The sequence below is a fragment of the Malus domestica genome, chromosome 07 (genome assembly GCF_042453785.1).
Source record: "Malus domestica chromosome 07, GDT2T_hap1".
Classification (NCBI taxonomy): domain Eukaryota; kingdom Viridiplantae; phylum Streptophyta; class Magnoliopsida; order Rosales; family Rosaceae; genus Malus; species Malus domestica.
In genome coordinates, this window is record NC_091667.1 from 21,131,914 (window position 1) to 21,142,548 (window position 10,635).

The window sequence follows — 10,635 nt, forward strand, 5'->3', positions numbered from 1 at the left end:
TTTTTGTTAAAAGATAAGTTTTTTTGGATTTTTCGTTAATTTTTCTTTTTTTTTACTTTTTCACATTCTTATTATATTTTTGCATTTATTTTTTTCAGTTCCAAAAAAAAAAAAATAGATCGGATCTCAAACCTTTTGTCTTAAGGTCCACGTCAACTGGGGCCCACCAACGTGGCGTTGCTATCCACGTGTTTGAAGAACCTTGCGGGTAAGGTTGCTTTTTATTGCCTGGACTTATTCACCACGCCATTAAATTTTTAAAAGGAAAGTGATGCTCTTTAAATTTCTTCCATTAAGATCACCAGATCAAATAATTTGGATTTTTAAAATTTTATTTAATCGTAAAAAATTATTATAACTTTTATAAGATTATAACAAGTAGGTCGTTTAATGAAATTTTGAAAGCTCAGATTATTTGATTTACCTTGATAGAAAAGATTCGAAGAGAATCTCATTCATTTTTTCAAAAGAGGCTACCACGTCAGATCCCCCCAATAACATGTCCTTTTCCTAGTCCACCGCATTAAACGCATCGCCATTCATCCGGCCAGCAGATCAACGGCCCATTTTTGCATGACGTGTTCCTTCTGACTATTTGGCCACACCACCTCCACTTGGTCTCACATGCGCGACTCCGGTGCGGGCACTCCCATTGCAAGAGTAATTGTTTGGAGCGCGAGTATTAACTTAACATACAAAGTTAAGGTAGCCTTTTGGGAGAGATTTAACTTTGTAGTCGAACTAAACAAAATCTGCTAGCACTAACTCATTTAATAATTTATTTTTTATTTTTTATTTTTTATTTTGTTAACAAACGATATTATCTACGCTAAAATGAAAAATATGCTTAACCTCACAATGGGCTATCAATAATGTGGTTTAAATTCACGTTTGACAATAATTGAATCTAAGACCTCTCACTTACAAGTGAAAAGAAATATCACTAGATTGTAGTACTAGTGGTCTCTGAAATTGGCATAACTCCTTACTTTGATTCATGTGATTTTAAATTAATAAAAGTGATCCCTGAGATTGTCCACCGTTTATCATTTTGGTCCTTTTGTGAAAATCTCTGTTAAATTTAAGAAACCACTAGTTCACAGAAGAGCCATAATGATTGACGGCGGACTATCTCAAGATCTACTTCTACAAACTTTAAATCTCAACAACCAAAATGAGAAATTATGACATCTCAAAGACAAAAATGCACATAATGAAATTAAACACTAACAACAAAATTACTTTAAGTTACTTTTACTGTCGATATTTTATTTTCATTTAATTTGTGTTATTTCTTATCTTCTATCCCATTATCTTTTCTATTCTTTCGTGTTCAATTTTTTAGTATTTAGATTGAATAAATTTAAAAAAAATAATAGTCGACAGAATCGATGGTAGAACCGTAAACGTACGTAGTATCATATGCAATTGACAAACAATTAACCTAAAAATAATTGATAATTAGGCATGCCCTAGTTTTGGTCCACACATTAATTGATTTTTTCCAATTTTAACCCCTTTTGTGACCGATTTTACTAAGATTGACGAGGTGCACCCATTCCCCAATGTGTGTAGCAAAATGAGAAGGTAGGGATGGGGAATGAGGGTTTTTTTTCGGATTTTCCTTGTGAGGATTCTAGAGATCTTTAAATTATGTATGTTTATCATATATCGTACGGTCAGTTTTCGTCATATATTGTTCATATTTAATTTTAAATAAAAGTATTTAAAATGATTTCTTTTCTTTTTTTATGAAGAAGAAATTTATTAAAGTTTAAAATCTATAATACAACCGTTTCCAATACAATCAAAATTAAAGGTCCCTGTAGCCAAAATCGGAAGGCAGTAATCCTAAAAATGAGGGACAAGCTTAGAATCTCCTTCCACCATCAACTTCTTCACACCTTTGCGCTTGGCGAACAAAAGCTTAGAATCTCCTTCCTTTAAAGCAACAGGCTCCGCAACCGAAATGGTGGCGCCATCAAGGTTCAACGCCCCAGCACCAACAAGTTGCCCTTCTTCATTTCTAAGAACAAAAGCAACTGTAGAACGATCCGAACTAACATACCCATCAAAGTTTAATTTTCACATAACCATGATGAGGAGGACGCCAACAAATGGGGTGTTGGTGGTAAGCATCACCCCTAGAAATCTTCTTACAATTAACATTAAAAAATGATAAGCCTACACTTGCGGCAATGGAGATACTCCTAGCCAAACTATGTTTCATACTTCTAAAAACTTTATTATTTCTATCATTCCACATTTGTCAACAATTTAGAAGAGCTTTACTAAGATCACTCAAATCACTATACTCAGTATTGTCAATTAATTCCATCAAATCTAACACATTATTAAATTGGGTCAAATTATTCTTCTAGGAACTTACCGGGGAAAGGTTCCACATTTCTTTAGCATGCTCGCAATTAAGAAAAAGGTGATTTTAAGTCTCGTCCTGATTGCCACACATAGGACACAATTTGTTAATATTCTGAATGAATTTACTCAATTTCATCATAGTATATAGTCTTTCATGAACAAGAAGCCAAACGAAATGTTTTACCTTGGAATGTATCATTAACTTCCGTATCTTCTTAAGGAGTTTCTGTCTTTTAATTTCTAATCACACCAGATATATGAAACGAACACGATTTGAGAATTTATAAGAATTTTCACAAAGAAGATCCGGATAGAATTTCTATTCAGAGATGGGTACACTAGAATGTAGCACCCACGTGGATGCAAGTGTTGACCCGTTAGCAGTTTCAAGATCTCTAGAAAGTATCGGCAACATGATATTTGGAAGGATTTCTTTCTTCTAATCAACCAAATCAGGAAATTCGTACTATTAAAGTTTGATCAAATAGTTACAAACGTGGACTCACTTTAAAAATTATAATAACTTTATCCGTGAGATTAAATTTCAATAGTACAAATTTCCTGATTTGATGAATTAGGAGGAAGGGATCCATATGATTCCTTTCCATGATATTTGAGCTGGCTACACAATCGATGCTCGCCTGCACCCCACATCCTTTCCGAGTCAATCTACGTGGAACACGTCAGCCGACGGGACCACAGACACCGACATGTGCGGAAGCAGGTAGGGCCCAGCAGGAAGTACGTGTTGAGATGAGTGCGTTGCCCATTTGTTTTTTCTCTTTTTGGTAAAGGAAGGAAAGGCCTCGTTGGCAGTTGGACAGTTCCATACTTTCTCCCTCTCTATCTCTTACGTGTCGTGTCGATCTCCTCGCCGTCGGATGGGATCAATGTAAACCGCCGATTGTATTTGCGTCGGGGTGGGACCCATGCGATATCTGGCCGAATATATGAGTTCCAATTTCTAATGTTTCTGGGATGGCGACCGAGGCGAGGCATTGGGCGTGACGCAATGGTGAGGTAGAAGATGGAGATGTGGGGGAAGGCGGGCGGAGTGCGGTGGCGACTGGGTAAGATTCGAGTCAAAAGGGCAGGATGCGTCAGACAAGGAGTGGACGCCGCGTCGGACTCGGTGGTGATGAGATGTGCTTGCTTGCTTTGCTTATGAGAACAAACGTTTTTGGCATCGTCTACATTTGCACAGGTATTGGCTCAAGTATGGAACACCTTTCACAAAAATATGATATATTTGTATTTTAGTCGTATTTGAATTAACGTTAGTTTAATTTGCTGTGAAAAATATTATAGTTAGTTAGTTATACCAAAGTTTTTATGCAACATTTGAGTGATTAGAAATGAAGCGCGATTAATTCCTACAATATTTCAATCTAATAAGAAATCACTTCCCGTATTGGTTGTCGTCATTAACATTTGCCAAAGAAATCGCCAATAAGCCGAAAAGAATAACCAATAAAATAAATGGAACTTTAACGAAAAGTACCCGGTACTGTTCACTTCAACGAAAAATCATATTTTTACACTAAAAAGTCAATCATGCTACTATTCACTTTACCCTTTATTTTGTCCTTATAATTAAAACTCAAAGTTTTCAAGCCCTTTTCATTAGTTTTCCTTAAAATAAAAGGATCTATTTTGGTGTTTATAAAATAAAAATGTTAGAGAAATCATATTTTCAGATAATATTTTACTGACTTACTATCAAAATACGATATAAAAACAGGATCTCCCTCACTCTTTTCCAAAAATTATATCGGAGGATCAATGTTGTCCAATAAGAATGATCTCAAGAAAACGTTATCCAATGAGAAGCAACCATGCAATCAAAATATGGGGCACAATAACTAAAGAATAATATTAGAGAAATTTAATTTATAAATAAAACTTTGTAAACTAAATGATATAGAGGTTGATGATCGAAGTATTATTTAAGCGTTGATAAATGTGCTCATTTTTATTGGTAACATAACATTTAGCTTGTAAATTTTGTTTATAAATTTAATATTTCTAGCATTACTAATAATTAAATTATTAAATTATGAAAAACTATCTATAGATTAATCAAAAGCTAATTTGTGCAACAATGGCATGTGGCACATAGCTTGGATCTTCACGTCATGACTTTTGAAAATCATGTCCCGCCGGGCGCCAGCTAAAATATCTGCCAAATCACATTCTTAATCTAAGTATCTTACGATCTTGCTAACGTGTGGCTCAAAGACCCCATTTAGTCCGTCCAAAGGAACTTTCTTTTGGTGATAATTTCAAATGAATACTATGATTTAGTAATATTTTTCTTTATTTGTAAGTGAGAAGTTTTATATTCGATTCTCATCAAAAACCAATTTGAATCATATTATTATTAATCTATTGTGAGACTTATCATACCTCCTTCTCATCGGTGTAACTAATATTGTTTGTTAAAAAAAAATTCAAAAGACCTTTTCATATACATGTAGGCTACTACACCTTGACCACATTAAAAAAGTTCTCTTAGACCAAGCTGGACCCGGAACCCGGGACGCGTAGATCGAGTGGCCGCTGAACACGTGTACGGACAAGCTGACGCTGGAATAAATAAAAATGGCCAGCGCGAATGTCGACGGGCCAGCTCAACAACCACTACACGAACTTCGTATATACGGTGTACCGTCTACGCCTCCCTCCATACAACACGTGTTCCGTGACGTGGGCGTTGCCTTGGCGCCCTTCTTCTTCCTCCCCCTCCCTTTCCCTCTTGCTCTTCTCCTCCATCAATCCCTCTCTCTATTGTTTTCCCTTGCGATATAAAACAAGTTCTTTCTCTCGAAAATTTTAGAGAGAGAAGGAAAATGCAGGGGTTTTGAAGCCTGGTAGCCATTGAAGATAGTTGAACCTTTGAGGAATTTTGAAGCAAATTCTGCAGATTTTTTGTTCTTTTTAGCTTTGATTTCGGACGTCTGCAGGTGAAGATTCGGAATTGAGAGTTCCAGGTACGTTGAATTTGGAGTTCCGGTTGATTTTTTTACGTTTGGACTGTGGCTAGGCTAAGGCTCTGTTTGGTTGCTGAGAAAATGGATAAAGTAAGGGGAAGGGGCATAATTTCTTTATTACTTGAACGGAATAACGGTGAGAACATGTGTAGGTAGATGAAGGAATTCAAAGTATGCGTCTTTATAATTTTTTCCGTCAGCTTGAGATTTCCTTAGCAACCAAACTGAGGATTAGAGTGGAATATTTTGATTGATCTGGAAGAAATCTCTTTTTTGTTTTGTTTTGTTTTGAAGTAAGACAAATTAGTGATTAATATAGTTTTAGTTGATGAACACTCACCAAACAGCTAATGCTAATGCTATTGCTGCTACAAAATTTGGTAAATGAATGAAGTCTCAATTGTTGTTCTAGTGTGAAGTATTCAGCACCGTCTTCAATCAATTTTCCAAATTTTCCGCAGATATCCGATTCCTCTGGTTTCGACCGGTTTGTTTTTGATTTGGAAGATATGAACTCCATTTCGTATGTGCATCAAGCAATCTCAAGTAACATGCTGTTTTCTTGTCGTTGCTTTAGCGTTAATTGAGTTTGTTTATGGAGGCGAATCGATTCATCGGTCTTAATTTATTTCTGAAAGAGCGTAAGAAAGGTTGGGTGATAGATGTACACTAATTTCTTGTATGCAAGGCATAGGTAAAATATAGTTTGTTGAAAAATGTGCAAGTAGCAGAAACTTATAAGCATATTTTCTGTAAGCTGCTTATCCAAAATTTTCAACATTTCTTATCTCAGATGAGAAAATCTTTACCAAAATTTGTCATCTTTGAGTCATACAGTTGCCTATTGGTTTGCTAGTTTTTGTTTTCGCCTTTTCGGTCACTGTGGGTGTGCTAATTTATGCTCTGTGCAGTCTGGACAGATGAAAGGAGTGATGCTCTAATCAAGGAAGATCGCAATACTTCTTCACGTTATCGTTGAATAAGCTATAGTCCTTATCCATGGGAAACGATGATGATGCGAAGTCTGCTAAATCTGAAAAATCATCTTCGCCTCTGCCGGGAGTAAGCACATATACATTGTTTTTGTGATATCCTTAGTGGTTTACTATTGGGGCTTGTTTCTAAGTATTACCCAATCGTTTTATACTGACAGGATCAGACAAATCATACAAACCAGACCAATATGCAAGTCTGTCCTGATTGGGGAGCCATGCAGGTTACGCATTTGTTTTGCATTTTTGCCCGAACAACTTTCAGTAAAATTATATTGCACCGTTTCATGTGAACTGATTCGTGCTAAACTTTTGTACCTTCAGGCTTATTATGGTCCCAGAGTTGCTCTCCCTCCATATTACAACTCAGCTATGGCTTCTGGGCACCCTCCTCATCCCTATATGTGGGGACCACCACAGGTACTTTCTTTTTCATCAAAGTGGTTCAAACATTCAATTTAAGTTAGCAATTGCCTATGCATGCTGGAATATACTGTATGAGAAGTTGTTGACTTGTTAATTCTTTCAGCACATGATGCCACCCTATGGTGCACCTTACGCAGTATACTCACATGGAGGTGTTTACGCACATCCGGCAGTTCCCCTTGTAAGTTTAAATTTTCATCATTTTCGTTGAAGATCCTACATTTCATTAGACTTTCTGTTTGCTTCGCGGTTTGAAGAGTGATTTATTGATTTTTAAAGTTCCCCAACTTTAGTGCTATACCTTTTGAAAGCGGAGGCTAGATTGTATTTGCCCCACATTCTTTACTATTATTGTGTACACGTATTTGTACTAGTTCTTGTTGGACATTCCAATTGCCGCTGATCTTCCCATGCTTCCCCAATGGAAATGATGTAGAGTTAGATATAGCTCCCAATCAATAATTCATAACTCCGTCCACCCTATTTGGTTAAAAGTTATTGCGCAATCCAGTGCCTTCCACGTCCCTCCCCCTTTTTTCCCGTGTGATATAACTGTAATGTTTACAAGACTGGAAGTTTCTTATGCATTAACGAATTGTTGTTCCTGATATAGGCATCCCATGGTCAAGATGTTCCATCCTCACCTGCTGTAAGTGAAGATTCACCTCCTGATTTGCATATGTCCTTAGACAGAGTGTTTCATCTTTATCTTTGAATGTAACTATTGTGGTGCAATAATGCAGGCCGCAACTCCTTTGAATATGGAAACACCTACAAAGTCATCTGGTAATACAGAACGAGGGTTAATGAAAAAGCTGAAAGAATTTGATGGGCTTGCAATGTCAATAGGCAGTGGTAATGTTATGAATGCTGAAGGTGGAGCTGAACAGAGTCTCTCCCGGAGGTTTGTAAACCAGTTTATCTTATTTCTTCCTTTTGTTGGTCCACCTTTTAGATATGCCCCCCCCCCCCTAGCACACCACTCTGGTCCACTCTCTGGTGGACTGGAATTCTCCTTTTGCTCATGTGTATCTGGAAAATTTGTTCACTAGGCTCTACGTTTTTCGTGTGAATATATTGTTTAAGGGCTGATTTTGTGAGTTTGTTACCATGTTAACAGTTCTAAAACTGAAGGTTCTAGCGATGGAAGTGATGGGAATACTGCTGCGGTGAGGACTTCTTCATTTGCTTGTAGCATGTTTCTGCTATTCCATCCTTTTTTTTTTCACTTGATTTGAATATTCTATGTATATTTATTGATGATTAATAGCGAAGTTAAATTGCACTATCTGCCTATTTTATGTCCAGGCAATTCAAACCAGAAGAAAAAGAAGTCGTGAGGGAACACCAGCCACTGGTATTACTCTGTTCTTCACCAAGTGTTACAACTTGATGAACAATAAAGTTGGCCTGCAATCAGTATCCTTTTTTAGTAAATATCTCTTATTTCAGAAAGCTTAAAATCTTAAGATGTGAGTCAATTGTTGTTTTACATCCAAACACACTCCCTCACATGTGAACATCTCTCCACCACTTAACTGAGACTTTGATAGGCAATATTTTTAGAGGTTTAAAATCAGGATCCTCCGCTTTGATGCAGTGATAGATTCACTGGTGTTTTACAGTACACAAAATCTGAAGTAGTTTGTTTTAACCTGCTTTTGACACGTATTTTTGCTCAATATTTGTTCCAGCAGCTGGAGATAGGAAGACTGACATGCAGCCTGGTCCAGTTTCTGCTAAGGAGGCAAATGCGGCTACTGATAAAGTGTTGGGTGTAACTATTGCTGCTGCTAGTATCCCGGGAAAAGTGGTAGGACCAGCTGTTTCTCCTGGTGTGACCACGGTGTTGGAACTCAATAACCCACCTATCTTGAACTCAAAGACGAGTCCTACCTGTGTTCCACAATCCTGTGCAGTTTTGCCTCCTGAAACCTGGATAGATGTATGGTTTGCGCATGTCACTTTGTAGTTGTTAGATATGCTTTAGTTTCTCATACTTTCATCCAAGTTTTGCACCACCGAATGTAATTGATTATGATTTGCAGAATGATCGGGAGATGAAACGGGAAAGGAGGAAACAATCAAATCGGGAATCTGCTAGAAGATCCAGGTTGAGGAAGCAGGTATGGAAATTGTGAAAGAGCTATGTAATAATATTCTATTTGTAGAATGTGTTCATAATATGAAGATATGATGCTAATGCTTATTCCGTCCAGGCTGAGACTGAAGAACTTGCACAACAGGTTGACGTCTTATCTGCAGAGAATGTGGCACTTAAATCTGAAATAAACCGATTAACAGAGAATTCTGCTACACTCAAGCTAGAAAACACTACATTATTGGTATGTCCACATGCTATTTCAGAATCATTTCTTTCCTCGGAGATTGATGAAAATTTATGCGGCCATTGTTCTTGTGCTAACTTACCTTCTTTTCTCAACATACTAGGATAAACTGAAAAACGCACGTGCAGGAAGAATGGAAGATATCATCATGAACATCGATGATAAGAGGGTCCAGCCTTTCAGTACCGAGAACCTACTGTCAAGAGTTAATAACGCAGGTTCCATTGCTAGGGATGCTGAGAAAGACGGTGACAATGACATGTATGAGAAAAACAATGGGGCGAAGCTGCACCAACTCCTGGACGCGAGTCCAAGGGCAGATGCAGTCGCCGCTGGCTGATCAATAGACCGGTAATTTGTGCAGTTTATTTAGTTATGTAGTTTTGGCATATTACAAGCCCAAAATTACTGCTAACAGTAAGCCGGAGAACGCGACAGCTGAGCCGGCTTGGAATCGCGGTGAAAGCTGAGGCTCTAATTTTTACAGTGTGGTTAGTTATCTCATGGAAGAAGTAATGGCTTATTTTTTCTGATTTAATCTTGAGTTAAAAGACTAGAATTCAGATGTGCTGGAATGGCCACTGAAGGGTGATGTACATTGAAGAGTGGAGAGATTTAGAACACAACAACCAACCTTAATTATATGCGTGTGTGTGTGATGTAAACTTAAACAGTTAAATGTGATGACTCTGCTACGTCAATGTATGCTTTTATTTGTGACACATTTTTAAATATTCGTCTCCATCTCTTTCATCATGCGATATTACGGATATATTGAATAGATATGAACATAGCACATGTCTAACTAGTTGCAGACAAGAAAACAAGTTTGTCATGCTCATTTCTAGCGACCGACGTGAGATTTAACTAATTTGGAAATTCCAAACATGAAAGTATCGTTGTAACGTAAAAAAAACTTTTTTTTGGGGTTGAATAACATGAAAACTTTAGTATGACTTAATAACTACGTAGCACCACGGGTCTGTTGTCCTCGTTATTGTGTTTTCATTGTGTCTTCTTTTTAATTTTTCAATACCTGTCCTAGTACTTAAATCGACAGATAACTCGGTTAACTTTTCTCATTTGATATTTAAAAATTAAAATAAAAAACTGAAAAATATAATGAAATACGGAAGGGTTGTTTTATTAACATCTCATATATTGTTGAATACACTCTACATCTACTTTTTCAATCAAAATTTATCTTAGTACACCTCTACATACTTTCCTGTACTACCATCACACCCCAAACTTTCTACATACACCCCCACATTCTTCACATACATTCACATTCTCTCATTGTTCATTACCACACCTCCAAATTTCAAGACTCTCGGTAAACATGTAAATGTTAATTATGAGGTCGACTGCATGACATTCGATTGTTGGTTTATTTTACTGTTAGAGCATAAATCCAAAATTTGTATCCCTCTCTGTTACTCATCTAAAGTCAATCTTACAAAATTTTGACCAAAAAAAAAATGATAGGACATGGGTGAA

General features: G+C 36.9%; 1 protein-coding gene across 2 annotated transcripts; it reads left to right on the forward strand.

Annotated features, from left to right (window-relative positions):
- Positions 1-5,001: 5,001 nt before the first annotated feature.
- Positions 5,002-9,867, forward strand: LOC103439291 (common plant regulatory factor 1). Of its 2 annotated transcripts, none has more exons than XM_029105725.2 (13): positions 5,002-5,369; positions 6,281-6,431; positions 6,523-6,585; positions 6,686-6,781; positions 6,891-6,968; positions 7,401-7,436; positions 7,531-7,691; positions 7,908-7,956; positions 8,096-8,144; positions 8,482-8,732; positions 8,836-8,913; positions 9,007-9,132; positions 9,239-9,867. In XM_029105725.2, the coding sequence occupies exons 2-13, from the start codon at positions 6,369-6,371 to the stop codon at positions 9,473-9,475; spliced, it is 1,287 nt and encodes a 428-aa protein (XP_028961558.2). In that variant the 5' UTR covers positions 5,002-5,369; positions 6,281-6,368; the 3' UTR covers positions 9,476-9,867. The 2 variants fall into 2 exon arrangements, with proteins under 2 accessions (XP_028961558.2, XP_028961559.2); XM_029105726.2 differs by having other exon boundaries at positions 8,485-8,732.
- Positions 9,868-10,635: the final 768 nt, after the last annotated feature.